Consider the following 20,876-nt stretch of genomic DNA (forward strand, 5'->3'; position numbering starts at 1 on the left):
TATTTCAGTAGTGTCATAGTGTTTTTTTCTTTCTCATTTCTGATTCTGTTTATGTGTGTAGATTTTCTTTCTTTCTTGGTTAGACTGGCTCAGGGTTTATCAATTTTGTTTATTTTCTTAACAAACCAGCTCTTGGTTTCATAAATTATTTCTATTGTTTTATTCTTCTCAATTTTATTTATTTCTTCTCTGATCTTTATTATGTCCCTCCTTCTACTGACTTTGGGCTTCATTTGTTCTTCTTTTTCCAGATTCCTTAATTTTGATTTTAGACTGTTCATTTGGCATTATTCTTATTTTTTTAAATAGGCCTGAATTGCTATATACTTTAGAACTGCCTTCACTGTGTCCTACAGAAGTTGGGGCATTGAGCTGTTGTTTTCATGTCTCCATATATTGTTTGATCTCTGTTTTAATTTGATCATTGATCCATTGATTATTTAGGAGCATGTTGTTAAGTCTTCATGTGTTTTTGGGCCTTTTTGTTTTCTTTGAACAATTTATTTCTAGTTTCATATTTTTGTGATCTGAGAAGTTGTTTGGTAGGATTTCAATCTTTTTGAATTTACTGAGTCTCTTTTTGTGGCCTTGTATGTGGTCTATTCTAGAAAATGTTCCATGTGCACTTGAGAAGAATGTGTATCCTGTTGCTTTTGGTTGGAGTGATTGTAGATGTCTCTTTGGTCCATTCTAATGTGTTGTTCAGTGCCTTTGTGTCCTTACTTATTTTTTTGTGTGTTTGATCTGTCCTTTAGAGTGAGTGGTATGTTGAAGTCTCCTAAAATGAATGCATTGCATTCTATTTCCTAGTATTTGTTGCACATATTTGGGTGCTCCTATGTTGAGTGCATAGATATTTATAATGGTTATATCCTCTTTGTGGACTGACCCCTTTATCATTACATAATGTCCTTCTTTGTCTCTTGTTACTTTCTTTGTTTTGAAGTCTATTTTATCTGATTCAAGTATTGTAGCTCCTGCTTTTTTTCCCCTATTGTTTGCATGAAATACCTTTTTTTCCATCCCTTCACTTTAGTCTGTGTATGTCTTTGGGTTTGAAGTGAGTCTCTTACAGGCAGCATATAGATGGGTCTTGATTTTTTATCCATTCTGTAACTCTATGTCTTTTGATTGGTGCATTCAGTCCATTTACATTTAGGGTGATTATTGATAGGTATGTTCTTAGTGCCATTGCAGGCTTTGGATTTGTGGTTACCAAAGGTTCAAGGGCATCTTCTTTACTATCTAACAGTCTAAATTAACTAGCTTATTACACTATTATAAATACAATCTGGTTATTCTTTTTTTTCTTCCCTTCATTTTCTTCCTCCTCCATTCTTTATGTTGTATGTCATATTCTGTACTCTTTTTGGATCCCTTAACTGACTTTGTGGGTAGCTGATTTAATTTTGCATTTGGTTAGTAATTAATTGGTCTACTTCCTTTAGTGTGGATTTATTTTCTCTGGTGACAGCTATTTAGCCTTGACACACTTCCATCTAGAGCAGTCCCTCCAAAATACATGGTAGAGATGGTTTGTGGGAGGTAAATTCCCTCAACTTTTGCTTATCTGGAAATTGTTTAACCTCTCCTTCGAATTTAAATGTCAATATTTCTGGGTAGAGTATTCTTCGTTTGAGGCCATTCTGTTTTATTGCATTGAATATATCATGCCACTCTCTTCTGGCCTGTAAGGTTTCTGCTGTGAAGTCTGATGATAGCCTGATGGGTTTTCCTTTGTAGGTGGTCTTTTTTTCTCTTTCTGGCTGCTTTAATACTCAGTCTTCATCCTTGATCTTTGTATTTTAATTATTATGTGTCTTGGTGTTGTCCTCCTTGGGTCCCTTGTGTTGGGAGATCTGTGGGCTTCCATGGCCAGAGAGACTATTTCCTTCCCCAGATTGGAGAAGTTTCAGCAATTATTTCTTCAAAGACACTTTCTATCCCTTTTTTTCTCTCTTTTTCTTCTGGTACCCCTATAATGCATATATTGTTCCATTTGGATTGATCACACAGTTCTCTCAGTATTCTTTCATTCCTAGAGATCCTTTTTTCTTTCTCTGCCTCAGCTTCTTTGTATTCCTGTTCTCTAATTTATATTCCATTTTCTGTCTCCTCTATCTCATCTAATCTGCTTTTAAGTCCCTCCATTGTATGTTTCATTTCAGCTACTGTGTTTTTCAAGGTGTCTATCTTCTGAATTTGTCCCTTAGCTCTTGAATATTTTTCTATAGCTGCTTTAGCATGCTTATGACTTTTATTTTGAATTCTGTTTCAGGAAGATTGGTGATTTCAGTTTCACTTAGCCCTCTTTCTGGTGTTTGAGGGTTTTGGATTCAATAAGGTTCATCTGATTTTTCACAATCTTATTGGATAATGAGAAATATTAGGTTTGTATAAGCAGTGCCCTCTATTGCCCAGAAGCTCTGCTTTTCAGAGCTTCCCGGCACCTGGAACGATGGTAGTGATTGCAGGCGAGCATTGCTGGTGCCTACCCTAAAGCTCTTTCTTGCTTCCTGGCCCACAGTGCCTTTCTACACTGTCAGGGCCAGTGAGTCACACCCACATGGAGCAGCTTCTATGTTAAGCTTCCAAGCTTCCATAGGCAGGGATCCCCTCCTGCTGGCCTGGAGCAATGGCAGGATTGCAGGTGAACCCCACTGGTGCCTGCTGGGAGGACAGAGCTCTTTGCTGCTTCCTGGCAGCTGTTTCCACTGTCGGACTAGATAGCTGTGCATGCAGGGAGCAGCCTCTGCACAGGGGTAAGTGTAGTTGCAGTAGGTGGGGCTGCCCCCTGATTGGCCTGGCATGATGGCAGGGGCAGCAGCAGGTTTGCACACAGGTGCTGGCGGGGTGTAAGGAGCAGCAGCCTGCTTATCGCAGTGGAGATCCTTGGTGCTGCTTTGCCAGCTAGGGGGATGGAATGTCTGAAACCCCTGAAAGTTCCCAACCTGCTGGGCTGAGTGTGCTGGGATGATTTTGTCCACCTGTTCCTTCTCCTGAGCAGCAAGCTCTGTGTAATCTGTGCCCCTTTAGCATCCCTCTCACTGTTGGAAACTCTTTCAAGTGCCTGCCTTTCTTTTGTTCCAGAGCAGCAGGTTGTGGGAACCTGTTCTCCACAAGCAGCTGGAATCTCGGTCTCTGACTTTGCTTTTCAACCCCTCTAATCTCCAGAACATCATGCAGTGTGGGTTTGTGCTCCTGGAGTAGATTTCTAGGGCTGGGTATTTAGCAGTCCTGGGTTTCTATCCCCTTCCCGTTCTGTTTGTCTTCCTCCTGCCAGTGAGCTGGGGTCAGGGGAGTGCTCGGGTCCCACAGTAAAGTACACTGGTGGTCCACTTTGTTACTTTACCCTTTTCTGTGATGTAGATTTTCCATTCTCTTTTCCTAGATGTAGACTGGCTGGTGCAATCTTATTTCTGGGCACTCTTTTAGGAATAGTTGTATTTCCTGTATTCGTATTATATGTGGTTTGGGGAGGAGATTTCTGCCTCACTTCCCATTCCTCTTCTTTGCTGTGTTTTTATTTAGAGTGTATAGTATCCAGGTACTGTGTTCATTTTTTCAAACCTCCCCAAGGAGCCTCTTCAGATTGATCTGGAAGAATAAAATTTTTATCCATACTCCAAGCATAGGAATGTTGTTTTCCAAGATTGTGCATTGTAACAAGAAACATTAACAACCCAAGGAGGGTCCCTATTTGGAAAGCATTTACCTGCTGAATTATTTTTCTCCAGTTTGTGATATATTTCCTATGTGGAAAGTAAACATTGACTTGACAGATTCCTTTTAATCACCATTTTTCTGTAGGGGAAGTCTACCCATTTAGTGCCTTGCTGTTTCAACATGTGTTCATAAGCTTATCAGTTAATTTGTCATATTCTCTGTTTTCAAGTACCAGACTATTGTATTTTTGAAAATTGAAATCATGGACACAAACCATTTTCAAGCCGGAGAGACATTAAAAATAATTATGTCCTGCAGTGTTTCTCTAGAACCTTGCCTTTCAGAATCTTGGCACATATTACATCATTACTGTAAAGCCACCTGCTTTGAGATCAGATACTGCAAGTTTTCCTCTATTTGTCTCTGGACTGAATAAGTACATAAGAGACTTGGTTGTAAAACATCCCAGCTGGACAGTGGTGAAGGCAGCATTTTGTATGCTGAGTTCTCCTCTCTCATAGCCAGTTCAAATATTTTGTAAAAGAGGTACACTTACGGGGGAGGACCATGGGAAATAACAAACTCACTAGAATTCAGTTCAGCAGGCCATCACCTTTATTATTGTTTGAAAATCAATAAAATCATTAGAAATTACTCTCAGCGTTGTTTTAATATAAAATGCTACAGTTCCATCTGTGGGGTGCCAAGAATGTAAGTGCATCCTCAGTTCTCCAGGGCTGATGAGTTCTCTTTCATGCTGCTGAAACCTCCCTAGTCATCTTCAACTTAGAGTTGTCAGCATCTCTGCTTAGCTTTGGGAAAAGTGAAGTATGTTGCAGGAAATTCAGTAAGATCTAGATTATCAGTTATTTTTTTGTGGGTGAAATAGAGAAGCATGTACTGAATACTACTATAGTTGGACTGACTTGAGAATAGTTTTATCCAAACTCTGATAATTACTGGGGTGCGGGTGAATGGTCATGAGAGTTGACTATTGTCAACATTTATGTCACTTGCAGTAGGAAAGATGTAGGAGGCCACATGTTTGCATCTGATACCTAACTAGCAGTGTTAATGAATTTGCCACTTGAAGTATTCAAAAGTACACTGGTGGTCCACCTCATAGAGACATTATTAGAATTAGGATACTAAACACTTCAATTAACTGGAGCAATGGGCCACAGTAGCCAGATTGCTGGGTTATTTGACCAAAAAGTCAATGCAAATAAATTGACTAGGGGGTTTGCTGGAAGACCCCTTGTGATTTTAGTCTGTAAAAATAGGGACAATGTCTAGAATAGGGGAAAAGATCAGTCTTTTATACTTTGAGCACCTGAAACATGCACTTAATTTTGGCACAACAGTTACTTGATTAAGGATGCAAATAAATCAGAATCCAGTCTGGTGTGCAGCAATGAAGAGCCAGAGTGATGACAGTCCTGAAGCCATAGAATAATTTCAAAGAACATAAATGTTTCTTATAATTTGAAAAAGAATGAAGTAAATAATAATTATTTACTATAGAAAAGGATGTTCAAACATGGACTAGACAGCCAGAAAATTTGAAGCATGTGACAGGTGTTTTGGCACAATGAACTTAGGGTCCTTTCCAACCCTGCTCTTCTAGGAGGTCAAAATGTGTTCGTAGGAAGGAACTATCTTGTAAAATTGTGTCTTTTTTTGAATAAAAGAAGTTTTGGAACTTTGGTGTATTTTCATCAATCATCTAGATTGGGGCTGTCTAGTACTTTATTGAAGTGGTGGAAATGTTTCTGCATTGTCCATTATGATAGCCACTAGTGACATGTGGCTACTGTGCACTGGAAATTCGCTAATTCCACTGAAAAACTAGATTTTAATTTTAATTTAAATACCCACATGGGAGTGGGCAGCACAGAGCAAGATATTGCCTCTCTTTTCCATTTCACCTTGGTAGTGACTATGGAATTTGATTTTTTTGTCTCATCCAGATTCACCTAAAAGATTAAAAGCAGAAAAATAAAAGAATTAAAATCTGATTTCCAGAAATGTGGACTTTTAAAAATGATTCATTGAAGCTATTTCCTAAGTTCCATATTCAAGTTCTTCAAATATCATCTTATCAAATGAGATCTGCTACAGAGCACCTTCCCCCATTTCTTGATTGTTGAAATACCGATTGTAGAAATGAAGTTCTGTTGGTCCCTTCCTTTTAGCAGCATCCATATTTTATTGCCAGATCTTCAAAAACATTGTTTTCCATAAAGGACTGGCATTGGTTGCCCTCAGCCCAGTAAAAACTGACTTGTATGACATTGTAGGCAATCCCCAACAGGACATATTCTCATTTTGTTTCAAATGTTAAAGAAGATAAACATCATTGTGGATTTGAAGCAAAGTTTATTCTTGGTTTGATGTGAATCTTTATTAACCTATTATTAAGCCCTCTGGTTCAGGAAAATCACTTTTCTATTCCCCCCAGTTCAAGATCCATCAAGTTAGGTTAGGGAGATAACCAAAATCTTCTGTCTGGAGGAAATCATTAGTTCCTTCCATTTTATTAGAAATAAAATAATTTGTAGTAAAAAATGAAAAACATTAATCATATGTAAAATGTTGCTCTTTTAATCGCCTTTTTATGGCTTTTGAAAACTGTTTTATTATATTTTAATTATAGATTTACATGCAGTTTTATTTTATTTTATTTTTATTAAGGTATTATTGATATACACTCTTATAAAGGTTTCACATGAAAAAATAATGTGGTTATTACATTCACCCATGTTATTGTGTTCCCACCTATGCCCCATTGCAACCACTGCCCAACAGTATACTAAGATACCATGGAGTCACTATTTGCCTTCTCTGTGCAACACTGTCTTCCCATGATCCCCCACACACCATGTGTGCCAATCATAATAGCCCTCAATCCCCTTCTCCCTCCCTCCCCACCCCTCTCCTAGACCCCTCCCCCTTGGCAACTGTTAGTCCCTTCTTGGAGTCTGTGAGTCTGTTGCTGTTTTGTTCCTTCAGTTTTGGTTCACTGCTATACTCCACAAATGAGGGAAATCACTTGGTACTTGTCTTTCTCCGCCTGGCTTATTTCACTGAGCATAATATCCTCCAGCTCCATCCATGCTGTTGCAAATGATAGGATTTGTTTCTTATGGCTGAATAGTATTCCATTGTGTATATGTACCACATCTTCTTTATCCATTCATCTACTGATGGACACTTATGTTGCTTCCATATCTTGGCTATTCTAAATAGTGCTGCAATAAACATAGGAGTGCATATGTCTTTTTGAAACTGAGAAATTATATTCTTTGGGTAAATTCCTAGGAGTGAAATTTCTAGGTTAAATGGTATTTCTATTTTTAGTTTTCTGAGGAACCTACATATTGCTTTCCACAATGGTTGAACTAGTTTACATTCCCACCAGCAGTGTAGGAGGAGGGTTCCCCTTTTTCTACATCTTCACCAGCATTTGTTGTTCTTAGTCTTTTTGATACTGGCCATCCTAACTGGTGTGAGGTGATATCTCATTGTGGTTTTTATTTGCATTTCTCTGATAAGTAGTGATGTGGAGCATCTTTTCCTGTGCCTGTTGGCCATCTGAATTTCTTCTTTGGAGAAGTGTCTGTTCATATACTCCACTTATTTTTTAATTGGGTTATTTGCTTTTTGAGTTTTGGGGCATGTGAGTTCTTTATATATTTTGGATGTTAACCCCTTGTCAGATATGTCATTTACAAATAGATTCTCCCATACTGTAGGATGCCTTTTTGTTCTGTTGATGATGTTCTTTGCTGTACAGAAGTTTTTTAGTTTGATGTAGTCCCATGTGTTCGTTTTTGCTTTTGTTTCCCTTGCTTGAGGAGATGCATTCAGAAAAAAGTTGCTCGTGTTTATATTCAGGAGATTTTTGCCTATGTTGTCTTCTAAGAGTTTTATGGTTTCATGACTTACATTCAGGTCTTTGATCCATTTCGAGTTTACTTTTGTGTATGGGACTAGACAATAATGCAGTTTCATTCTCTTGCATGTAGCTGTCCAGTTTTGCCAACACCAGCTGTTGAAGAGGCTGTCATTTCCCCATTGTATATCCATGACTCCTTTATTGTATATTGATTGGCCATATATGCTTGGGCTTATGTCTGGGATCTCTAGTGTGTTCCATTTGTCTATGGGTCTGCTCTTGCACCAGTGCCAAATTGTCTTGATTACAGTGGCTTTGAAGTAGAACTTGCAGTCTGGGAGGGTAATCCCCCTAGGTTTATTCTTCCTTCTCAGGGTTGCTTTGGGTATTCAGGCTCTCCTGTGGTTCCATATGAATTCTAGAACTATTTTCTCTAGTTTGTTGAAGAATGCTGTTGGTATTAAATCTGGATGGCATTAAATCTGTAGATTGCTTTAGGCAGCATGGCCATATTGACAATAGTTAATTCTTCCTATCCATGAGCATGGGATGTGTTTCCATTTATTGGTACCTTCTTTAATTTCTCTCATGAGTGTCTTGTAGTTTTCAGAGTATAAGACTTCCACTTTCTTCATTAGGTTTTTTTCTAGGTGTTTTATTTTTTTTGATGCAATTGTGAATGGAATTGTTTTCCTGATTTCTCTTTCTGCTAGTTCATCATTAGTGTATAGGAATGAAACAGATTTCTGTGTATTAACTTTGTATCCTGCAACTTTGCTGAATTCTGATATTAGATCTAGTAGTTTTGGAGTGGATTCTTTAGGGTTTTTTATGTACAATATCATGTCATCTGCAAACAGGGACAGTTTAACTTATTCTTTACCAATCTGGATGCCTTTTATTTCTTTGTGTTGTCTGATTGCTGTGGCAAGACCTCCAGAACTATGTTGAATAAAAGTGGAGAGAGTGGGCATCCTGTCTTGTTCCTGATCTTAAAGGAAAAGCTATCAGCTTCTTGCTGTTAAGTATGATGTTGGCTGTGGGTTTGTCATATATGGCCTTTATTACATTGAGGTACTTACCCTGTATACCCATTTTGTTGAGAGTTTTTATTCATGAATGGATCTTGAATTTTGTCAAATGCTTTTTCAGCATCTGTGGAGATGATCATGTGGTTTTTATATTTCTTTTCATTGATGTAGTATATGATGTTGATCAATTTTTGAAAATTGTACCATTCTTGCATCCCTGGCATAAATTCTACTTGATCATGGTGGATGATCTTTTTGATGTATTTTTGAATTCAGATCACTAATATTTTGTTGAGTATTTTTGCATCTATGCTCATCAGGGATATTGGTTTGTAATTTTCTTTTTTTGTGGTGTCTTTGCATGGTTTTGGTATTAGAGCAATGCTGGCCTCATAGAATGAGTTTGGAAGTATTCCCTTGTCTTCTACTTTTTGGAAAACATTAAGGAGAATGGGAATTAGGTCTTCACTAAATTTTTGGTAAAATTCAGCAGTAAAGCCTACTGGTCCAGGAGTTTTGTTCTTAGGTAGTTTTTGATTATCAGTTCAGTTTTGTTGCTGGTAACTGGTCTGTGCAGATTTTCTGTTTCTTTCTGGGTCAACCTTGGAATTTTGCATTTTTCTAGAATGTTGTCCTTTTCTTCCAGGTCATCCAGTTTGTTAGCTTCCAGTTTTTCATAGTATTCTCTAATAATTCTTTGTATTTCTGTGGTGTCTGTAGTGAATTTTCCTTTCTCATTTTTTATTCTGTTTATGTGTGTAGACTCTCTTCTTTTCTTGATAAATCTGGCTAGGGGTTTATCTATGTTGATTATTTTCTCAAAGTGTGAGCTCTTGCTTTCATTAATTCTATTGTTATGTTCTTCTCGATTTTATTTATTTCTCCTCTAATCTTTATTATGCCCCTCCTTCTACTGACTTTGGGCCTCATTTGTTCTTCTTTTTCCCGTTTCATTAATTATGAGTTTAGAGTGTTCATATGGGATTGTTCTTCTTTCCTGAGGTAGGCCTGTGTTGCAATATACTTCCTTCTTAACACAGCTTTCAGTGCATCCCACAGATTTTGCAGCATTGAATTATTGTCATCATTTGTCTCCATATATTGCTTGATCTCTATTTTTATTTGGTCATTCATCCATTGGTTATTTAGGAGCATGTTGTTAAGCCTCCATGTATTTTTCATTTTATTTGCATAATTTATTTCTAGTTTCATACCTTTGTGCTCTGAGAAGTTGGCTGGTAAAATTTCAATCTTTTTGAATTTACTGAGGCTCTTTTTGTGTCCTAGTATATGATCTATTCTTGAAAATGTTCCATGTGCACTTGAGAAGAACATGTATCCTGCTGCTTTGGGGTGGAGAGTTCTGTAGATGTCTGTTAGGTCCATCTGTTCTAATGTGTTGATCAATGCCTTTGTCTCCTTACTTATTTTTTGTCTGATTGATCTGTCCTTTGGTGTGAGTGGAGTGCTGAAGTCTCCTAGAATGAATGCATTGCATTCTATTTCCCCTTTTTATTATGTTAGTATTTGTTTCACATATGTAGATGCTCCTATGTTGGGTGCATAGTTGTTTATAATGATTATATCCTCTTTTTGGATTGACCCCTTTATCATTATATAATGTACTTCTTTGTCTCTTGTGACTTTCTTTGTTTTAAAGTCTATTTTGTCTGATACAAGTACTGCAACACCTGCTTTTTTGTCCCTATTAGTTGCATGAAATATCTTTTTCCATCCCTTCACTTTTAGTCTGTGTATGTCTTTGGGTTTGAAGTGAGTCTCTTGTAGGCAGCATATAGTTGGGTCATGTTTTTTTAATTTATTCAGTGACTCTATGTCTTTTGACTGGTGCATTCAGACCATTTACATTTAGGGTGATTATCGATAGGTATGTACTTATTGCCATTGCAGGCTTTAGATTCATGGTTACCAAAGGTTCAAGGGTAACTTCTTTTCTGTCTAAGAGTCTAACTTAACTCACTTAATATGTTATTACAAACACAATCTAAAGGTTCTTTTTTTTACCTCCTTTTTCTTCCTTCTCCATTCTTTATATATTAGGTATCATATTCTGTACTCTTTGTCTATCTCTTTTTATTACCTCTGGTGATAGCTATTTAACTTTAGGAACACCTCCATCTATAGCAGTCCCTCCAAAATACACAGTAGAGATGGTTTGTGGGAGGTAAATTCCCTCAACTTTTGCTTATCTGGAAATTGTTTAATCCCTCTTTCAAATTTAAATGATAATCTTACTGAATAGAGTATTCTTGGTTTGAGGCCCTTCTGCTTCATTGCATTAAATAAATCATGCCACTCCCTTCTGGACTGTAGGGTTTCTGCTGAGAAGTCTGATGTAGCCTGATGGGTTTTCCTTTGTACATGATCTTATTTCTCTCTGTGGCTGCTTTTTATAGTCTGTCCTTATCCTTGATCTTTGCCATTTTAATTATTATATGTCTTGGTGTTGTCCTCTTTGGGTCCCTTGTGTTGGGAGATTTGTGCACCTCCATAGCTTGAGAGACTATCTCACTTCCCCAATCTGGGGAAGTTTTCAGCAATTACTTCCTCAAAGATACTTTCTATCCCTTTTTCTCTCTTCTTCTTCTTCTTCTGGTACTCCTATAATACCAATATTGTTCCATTTGGATTGGTCACACAGTTCTCTCAATATTCCTAGAGATCTTTTTTTCTCTCTGTGCCTCAGCTTCTTTGTATTCCTCTTCTCTTGTTTCTATTCATTTATTGTTTCCTCCACCATATCTAATCTGCTTTTAATACCCTCCATTTTGCTCTTCAATGATTGGATCTCTGCCCTAAATTCATTCCTGAGTTCTTGAATATTTTTTTCTGTACCTCTGTGAGCATGTTTATGATTTTTATTTTGAAATCTCTTTCAGGAAGATTTATTAGTTCAGTCTTACTTGATCCTTTTTCTGGTCTTGATATTTTGCTTTGAACCAGGTTCCTTTGACATTTCATATTTGTATGTGGTGACCTCTAGTGCCCAAAAGCTCTGCTCTCTGGAGCTGCTTAGCCCCTGAAGCAATGTCGGGGGTCGCAGGGGAGTGGTATTGGTGCCTGTGGGGAGGAAAGATCTGTTTCCTGCTTCCCAGTTGCTATGTCTATCTCCACTACCAGAACCAGTGGGCTGAACACATAGGTGTAAGCCTCTATGCTTTGCGTTGATTTACATGCAGTTTTAAGAAATAATTCCTTCTCCCAGATTCTCTCTGTGGTAACACCTTGCATATGATAATACAATATTGCAGACAGGAAATTGACATTAATACAATCCAGTTATCTTATTCACATTTCTTTAGTTTTACATGACTCTTGTGTGTGTTTAGTTCTGTGCAATTTTATAACACATGTAGGTTCATGTGAATACCACTATGGCCAATGTACAGACAGTTCCATCAGAAGGATTCCTCATACTACTCTTTATAGTCATGGGCTCTTCCCACCTTCTATAATCCTTACCAACGTTTAATGCTCTCCATCTCTATAATTTTGTCATTTCTAGAATGTTATATAAATGAATTCATACAGTATATAACTTCTTGATTTTTACTTTTTTCATTCAGCAGAATTTCCTTGAGATCCATCCAAATGGTTACTTGTTTTAATAGTTCATTCACTTTATTGCTGAATTGTCATATAAATGTTTGTTTAACTATTCACCTGTTGAAGGACATTTGGTTTTTTTCCAGCTTTTGCTATTACAAATAAAGCTGCTGTGAGCATTTGTGAACAGATTTCTGGGTGAAAATCAATTGTCATTTCCCTTGGATAAATATCCAGGAGTACAAATACTGGATCATTTATTAAGTACATGTACAGTTTTGAAAGAAGCTACCATACTCTTTTCCAGATTGGCTGTAATATTTTACATTCTCACCACCAATGTATAAGTGATCCAGTTTCTCTTCATTGTCAATAGGACTCGGCACTATCACTCTTCTTTACTTTAGTCATTCTGAAGTGGTTTTAATTTACATCTCCCTGAAAGCTAATAATATTGAAAGTCTTCTCATGTGCTTATTAGCCACCTATCTATTTTCTTCAGTGAAATGGCTGTTTATGCCTTTTGCTCATTTTCTAATTAGATTGTTTGAAGTTTCCTGTTTTTTATTTTTCCAGACATGTGATTTGCAAATATTTTCTCTGAGTCTACAGTTCATCTTTGTTGATCCTCTTAACATGCTCTTTCATAGAGAAAAATGTTTTTAATTTTGAGGAGGTATAATTTATCAATTTTTCCTTTTATGAATCTTGCTTTTTTTTTTTGTCAAGTCTAGGAACTATTTATCTAATCCAAGGTCCCTAAGATTTTTCTCCTCAGTTTTTATTCTGAGTTTCACATTTTCCACTTATTTCTGTGATTTATTTTGAGTTAATTCCTTTAAAGGGTATGTGATATAGACTGAGGTTACACTGTCTATGGATGGTCAGTTTCTCTAGCATCATTTGTTATAAAGGCTGTATTTCCTCGATTTAATTGATTTTGCACCTTTGTCAACATTAGTTGGGGATACTTGTGAGGGTTTCTATCTGGATTCTCTATATTCCATGATCGATGTTTTCTATTTCTATCACTCCACTGATACCTCTGTCTTGATTACTGTAGCTGTATAGTAATACTTAACATTGGGTAGAGTGATTCCTCTCATTTTCTTCTTTTTTCTTTCCAAAATGATTTTAGCTATTCTAAAATGGTTTAAATGGATATTGTGTCTTTCCATATAAACTTTTATTTGTATATGAAAAACAAAGAAAAACACAGTATCTTGGATTTTCATAGTACTTGCATGAAACATACTTATCAATTTAAGGATAATTGTCATTTTTATTATATTGAGTCTTCCAAACATGAGCAAAGTATGTCTCTTCATTTATTTATGTCTTCTATGATTTCTTTCATCAGCATTTTGTCATTTTCAGCATACTTATTCTGTACAAGAGTTGCTAAGTTTATCCTATTTCATTTTCTTTGAAGCAATTGGAAATGTTGTGAATGTAATTTCAGTTTTCACATTTTCCTTTTTAGTGCATAAAAATGTAATTGACTTTTGTGTTTTCTTATATCCTACAACCTTGCTGAAGTCATTTCTAGCTAGTAAACCTTGCTACAAGGTATTTGTTTATCTGTAGATAAATTGGGTCTTTTTTTAACATAAACAATTATGTCATCTGCAAAAGGGACATTTTAATTTTCTTTCTAACTATCTTCTGTCTTCTATTTATTTTTCTTGCCTTACAGTTGTGGCTAGAACTTACAGTCCTTTGCTGAATACGAATGGTAAGAGGAGATATCCTTGTCTTGTTCCTAATCTTACAGGAAAGTAATCAATCTTTTACCATGAAGTATGATGGTAACTGTTGGGTTTTGTAAATGTTCTTTTCCAAGTTAAGGGAATGCCCTCTATTCATACTTTGCTGTGAGTATTTTTTGCTTAATGCTTTTTCTACATCAATTGATACTGTAATGTGATTTTTCTTCTTTAGCCTACTGATATGGTGGATTGAATTAATTTTCAATTGTTTAACCAGATTTGTATAACTGGAATAAATCTCACTTGGTCATAGGACATATATATATAGATGTAGATATAGCTATTTGATATATTGCATTTTACACATTCAGTTTGCTAATATGTTGAGTAATTTTAGATTAAAGTTCAGGAGAGATATTGATCTCTGGTTTGCTTTTTGTGAATTATCTTTGTCTAGTTTGGGATTAGGGTAATACTCATCTCATAATGTGAGGGCAATATCCTCTTCTATACTCTAGAAACAGCTGTGTAAACTTGGTGTTAATTCTTCTTTAAGTTTGGTAAAATTCTCCAATGAAACCATCTGAGTGTAGAAATTTATTCTTTGGAAGACTTAAAATTTGAATACAATTTCTTTATATCCTAGGTGTCTTATTCTTTTTGACACAATTGTAAATGGGATTGTTTTCTTGATTTCTCTTTCTGATAGTTTATAGAAATGCAATGGAGTCTAATATATATATTTTTTAATTCTACAACTTTACGGAATTCATTATTTCTAACAGCTTTTTGGTGGAGTCCTTAGAATTTTCTATATATACTATCAGGTCATTTACAGGTCATTTACTGCTTCCTTTCTAATTTGGATGCCTTTTATTTCCTAATCTTACCTAATTGTTATTACTAGACCTTCCAATACTGTGTTAAATAAAAGTGGAGGGATTGGGCATCTTTTCCTTGTTCTTGATCTTAAAGGAAATCCTTTAATCACCAATTAATATGATATAAACTGTGGGTTCATCCTATATAGTCTTTATTATGTTGAGATACATTCCCACTATACCCACTTTGTTGAGAGTTTTTATCATAAATGGATGCTCAATTTTGTCAGATGTTTTTTCTGCATCTATTGAGATAATCATATGATTTTTATCTTTCATTTTGTTAATGTGGTGTATCATGTTGATTGATTTGCAGATGGTGAACCATCCTTGCATCCCTAGAATAAATCACAGTTGATCATGGTATATGACCCTTTTAACACATTGTTGAATTTCGTTTGCTAATATTTTGCTGAAGATTTTTGCATCTGTGTTTCTCAGGGATATTGGCCTATAATTCTTTGTGTGTGGTGTCCTTATCTGGTTTGTTATCTGTGTAATGCTGCCCTTGTAAATTAGTTTAGAAGCATTCCCCCCATCTTCCATATTTTGGAAGTGTTCAAGAAGGATAGGTACTAAACCCTCTCTGAGTATTTGGTAGAATTCACCAGTGCAGTCATAGGGTCACAGGGTCACAGGGTCACAGACTTTTGTTGTTGAGAGGTTTTTTTAAAATTATTATTATTATTGACTCACTTTCCTTACTAGTAATCATTCTACTAAAATATTCTGTTTCTTCATAATTCTTTCTCAGAAGATTGTATGTTTCTGAAATTTAGCCATTTCTTCTAGGTTGTCAAATGTGTTGGCATATAATCAATTGTTCATAGTAGGCTCTTTGATCCTTTGTATTTCTGTAGTATCAGTTGTACCTTCTCTTTCATTTCTAATTATGTGTATTTGAAACCATTCTCTCTTTTTTTTTCTTTTTGGTGTTTCTCACTTAAAGTTTGTCAGTATTGTTTATCTTTTCAAATAACTAGCTCTGAGTTTCAGTGATCTTCTCCATTGTCTTAAATCTCTATTTCATTTATATTTGTTCTGATCTTTATTTCCTTTTTATCAGTTTTGGGTTTTGTTCTTCTTATTCTAGTTCCTGTTGGTTTAAGGTTAGATCACTTATTTGAGATTCACCTTCTTTCTTGAGGTAGACCCATATGCTGTCAACTTTCATCATAACTGCATTCGCTGCATCCTATAGACTTTACTATGTCATATTTCTGTCTTCATTTGTTTGCATTTTCTTACCTCTCCAATGACTCACTGGTTGTTTGGTAGCATGTTATTTAGTTTCCACATTTTTGTGCTTTCCCATTTTTCTTAGGTAACTGATTTCTAGTTTCATACCCTTATGGTTGGAAAAGATCCTTGAAATTACTTAAATCATCTTGAATTTATACAGGCCTGTTTAGTTGCCTAACATGTGATCTGCCCATTTCTGCCTAAGAAGAATGTATAATCTGCTTTGGGATTGAATTTCTGCATTTTTTAAAATCCATTTGGTCTAATGAATCATTTAAGTTTGATGTTTCCTTATTGATTTTTGGTCTGTATGATCTATCTATTGATGTAAGTTGGGTATTAGAGTCCTCATATATTATTGTATTGTTTACTGTTAATTTTTCTCTTTGTTCTGTTAATATTTGCATTATATATATTGGTACTCCTATGTTGGTGCATATGTTTTTATAGATGTTATATCTTCTTATTGGATAATCTCCATTACCATTATGTACTGCCATTCTTTGCCTATTATTACAGTCTTTGTTTTAAAGTCTGTTTTGTCTGACATGAATAAAGTTATGCCGATTTTATTTTCATTTCCACTTTAGTGGAGTATCTTTTCCTATCATTTCATTTTCTGTTTCTGTGTTATTCTTACTTATAAAGTGAGTCTTTTGTAGAAAACATAAATGAGACTTGTTTTTTTAATCCATTCAGCCACTCTATATCTTTTGATTGGATAATTTAGTTTACTTACATTTAAAGTAATTATTGATAGGTATGTGCTTACTGCCATTTTACTAATTGTTTTCTGGATGTTTTTGTCATTCCTCTCCTTTCTTGTTCTCTTCCTCTCTTCTCTTTTTGTTTGATAACTTCCTTTAGTGTTATATTTAGATTACTTTCTCTTTTTCTTTTGTGTATTTGTTGTAAGTTTTTGCTTTGTGATTACTATTTGGTTTACCTGTATCACTCTATGTATATAACAATCTGTTTTAAGTTGATACCAATTTATATTTGAACACATTTTAAAGCTCTACATTTTTCCTCCTGCATCATGTTTTATGTTTTTGGTATTACATTTTACATCTTTTTATTTTATGCATCCTTAACTATTTTTGTAGTTTTAATTCATTTTGTATCTTTTATCTTTTGACTTTCATGTTAGCTTCATAAGTAATTAATCCACTACCTTTACTATATATTTACTTTTTCTAGTGAGATTTTTACTTTTTTATATCTTCATGCCATTAATCAATGCCATTATTTTCAGCTTAAATAAGTCTCTTTAACATTTCTTATAAGACTGCGTTAGTGGTGATGAACTTTAGTTATTGCTTATCTGGAAAACTCTTAATCTCCTCTAGTCTGAATGGTAATCTTGCTGTGGTTGGAAGATTTTTACTTTTCAACACTTTGAATATTTCATACCATTCCCATCTGGCCCCCGAAGTTTCTGCTGAAAAATCCACTGCTAGTCTTATGGGTTGTCCTTTACATGTTGTTTTTCTCTTGCTGCCTTTAAGATTCTCTTTTCAATATGGGTATTGTAATTTTAACGTGTTTTGCTATAGATCTATTTGGGTTCATCTCATTTGGTCTGGGCTTCCCAGACCTGGGTATCTGTTTTCTCCCCCTGATTAGAGAAGTTTTCATCCATTATTTCTTTGAATAAGATTTCCCCCCTTTCTCACTCTTTTCTACTTCTAGGATCCCTACAATGTGGATGTTACTCTACTCGATGTTGTCCTAAGTCCTATTAGCCTATCTTCACTTTTTAAAATTCATCTGTTTTCTTTTTGCTGGTCTGGGTTCCATTGCTTTGTCTTCCAGCTCATTTACCTGTTCTGCTTGGATCAGTCTGGTGTTGAACCCCTGTAATGTATTTCCAGCTCGTTATTGTATTTTTCACCTCAGTGACTTCTGTTTGGTACTTTCTTATATTTTGTATATCTTTGTTGAAGTTCTCACTGTGTTCATCCATTATTCTTTTGAGTTCAGTGACAACCTTTATGACCATTATTTTGGACTTTTTTCAGGTAGATTACTTATCTCTGTTTCATTAGGTCTTTTCCTAAGGTTTTATCTGTTCTTTCATTTGGAGCATATTCCCCCATCTCCTCATTTTGCCTGATTTTTTGTGTTTGTCTTTATGTAATAGGTGAAGCAGCTACATCTCCCAGTCTTAAAGGAGTGGTTTTGTGTAGGAGATGACCTTTGGGGCCCAGAACTGCAATCTCCCTTGGCCCAAGAGCCAGTCACTCTGTGTGGACTGCATGTGCCTACCAGGTGTGACAATGCCATTGCTGTGGCATACAGGGTGGCCAAGGCACTCACCCAGCTGGCTGTAACAAGGCTGCTGTGCAGAGGTTGGCACATGCCCAGTGGTGCTAGCAAGTTAGAGGGAGCTACCAATAAGGCGCTCTCCAGCACCAGCATTAGCCTGGTAGAACAAAATTGCAAAAATGGCTCCTGTGTGCACTTCCATCTTAGGAGTGCTACAGGTTCTTGCCTGTCTAGTAGTTGCTTTATGATTAGTAACTGGGTCTTCTTTACATATGTTCTTTTCAAACTACTGCTTTTGTTCTGGGTCCTGGGGTAAGTGAGTCTACACATGAGTCCTTGATGGGTGAGTTCTCCTAAATATATTATGTTAGTTTTCAAAGCCAAACACTTTGGGGGCTTATCATTCTGATGTACAATCCTAGGGCTCACTATTCTGATATGGGAGATCGAACACTTTGCTCCACAGGGAAAAGTTACTTTTATACAAATCCCTTCCAGTTTTGGGTTGCTGTACCTGGGGTGGAGTTTTGGGCATGTCTCTTCCTCTCCTACTCATTGATGCAGCTTTTTTATCCTTTGTGGTGGAGATGATGTTCATCTCTTTTTCAGAAATTTCTCAGAGGAATTTATTCCATGTATAGCTGTAGATTTGTTGTGTCTATGAGAGAAGGTAATATCAGGATCTTCCTACACCACCATCTTGAACCACCTCCCTCTACTGAGCACCACATTAGATGGTGTTACAATTTTTACTTCAATCATCAAATATAACTTTTAAAAATTGACACAAAGAATGACAGTATATTATGTTTACCCCAGTTTTACCCATGCTGATATTCTTTCCTTTTTGAAGCTCAAATTATTCTTCCATTATTAGTTCCCTTTAGAGAATTTCCTTTAACCATTTTTAAGGGTCAGTTTGCTATCAACAAATTCTTTTAGTTTTCTTTTCTTCTGAGAATATCTTTATTTTCTCTTCATTCCTGAAGGATATTTCTGTCAGATATAGAATTCACAGCTGGCAGTTCTTTTCGTTCAGTAATTTAAACAGTGCCACATTCTGTCCTCCAGGGATTCTGATGAGAAATCCTCTGTCATTCTAATTGTTTTTTTCTCTAAGGGTAAAGTTCTGCTTTTTCTCTAGCTGCTATCAAGATTTTTTCTGTCTTTTGCTTTCAGAATTTTAATTATGATGTGTCTTGGCATGGATTTCTCTGGGTTTATCCTATTTGGAGTTTCTTCAAGTTCCTACAGCAGTGTATTTATGTCTTTCACCATATTTGGGAAGTTTCTGGTCATATTTATTTCAAAAAGTCCTACTCTCTCCCTCTCTTCTGAGTCTCCAATGAGAGAAATATTAGCTCTTTTTTTGTCTTGGTTCTTTCTTCATTCTTTTTTCATTGTCTTTTCTCTCAGTTATTAGGTAAATTCTACTGATTTGTCCTCATGTTCACTGACTCTATCTTCTGTCATTACTATTATGCTATTGAGCCCATCAGTAAGATTCTTATTTTGGTTATTGGATCTTTCAGTTCTATAATTTCCATTTTGTTCTTTTAAATAACTTATATTTCTTTCTGAGATTTTACATGTTTTCATTTGTTTCAAGAGAATCCATAATTACTTGTGAAACATTTTTATGATGTCTGCTTTATAATCCTTGTCAGACAATTCCAACATTTGATTTATCTTGGCAATGGTACCTACTGATTATCTTTTCTCATTCAAGTTGTGATTTTCATGATTATTGTTACAATGAGTGGTTTTGGGTGTTATATTATAAGGTTCTGTATCTTATTCAATCTTGTTTTTTTCTTAAATAGGCAATACCCCTGTCGAGGTATAGTATTAAGGCCAGGTAGGTCTTCTCACTGGGCTTCCCAACCCCACTCATCTCACTGCTTGATTTCTATGATGCTATCTTGATAGGGGAATTAGAGTGCCATCTGCTCCACTGGATGGGGAATGAGAGATCTGCTGCTCTCTTGGTCCTGCTGACCCACAGGACTAGGAAATCAGAATGCCACTACCTTTTTCTGTTGGACTAGGGTAGAGGTTGTAGGGTAGAAGATCAGCTCTTGGCTTGGCCCCACTGGTTGGAGGTGGTAAAGGGGCTTCCTATTGGTGTTAGGCAGAGTATGGCAGGTATTCACAAAAAATATTTATTACTCAGTTAGAACACCCTTTTCCAAGTCCTTTGACTAGGAAGAACAGGCTTTTCTTGACTTTTATTTTGTCTATGCTGGAGACTTCTGTAGTACCCTGTCCAGGATGAATGGGAGGCAACAAGAAAAGCCAGAAAACTTCCTTAGTGTTTTCCTGAGGAAATTTCCAGGATCGCTTGGCTATCACCTTCTTCTTTTCACCTCTCAGAAATTTCCTATGATTTTTGTTGCTCTAAAAACATCCAGAGTTTTTTGGTTGTAAAAGGTGGGGCTTGGGAGGAATGGTGCTATTCCGTTTTGGCCAGAACTGGAGGTCCAAGGTATTGCTTTTTATGTAATTTTTTTTTAAGTTTTCATCTTCCATTTCCTAATGGTAAAATAAATAATCTCCCTTAAGAAAAAGTCTCTCTGCCCAGATTTCAGACTAGATACTAAGTAAGAGTTGGAAT

At 36.0% G+C, this 20,876-nt stretch overlaps 1 protein-coding gene across 5 annotated transcripts in view; it reads left to right on the forward strand.

The window, feature by feature from the left end:
• SUGCT (succinyl-CoA:glutarate-CoA transferase) overlaps nucleotides 1–20,876 on the forward strand; it is a 777,770-nt gene that overhangs the window by 704,027 nt on the left and 52,867 nt on the right. The window contains exon 14 of one of the 5 annotated variants that reach the window (XM_073239070.1): nucleotides 13,859–13,897. The exons of the other annotated variants lie outside the window; for them this stretch is intronic. Within the exon in view, the coding sequence (XP_073095171.1) occupies nucleotides 13,859–13,897 (39 nt within the window). The remainder of the gene's footprint in view (nucleotides 1–13,858; nucleotides 13,898–20,876) is intronic. 5 annotated transcript variants of the gene reach the window in all.

This window comes from Manis javanica, chromosome 6 (genome assembly GCF_040802235.1).
Source record: "Manis javanica isolate MJ-LG chromosome 6, MJ_LKY, whole genome shotgun sequence".
NCBI classification, from domain to species: domain Eukaryota; kingdom Metazoa; phylum Chordata; class Mammalia; order Pholidota; family Manidae; genus Manis; species Manis javanica.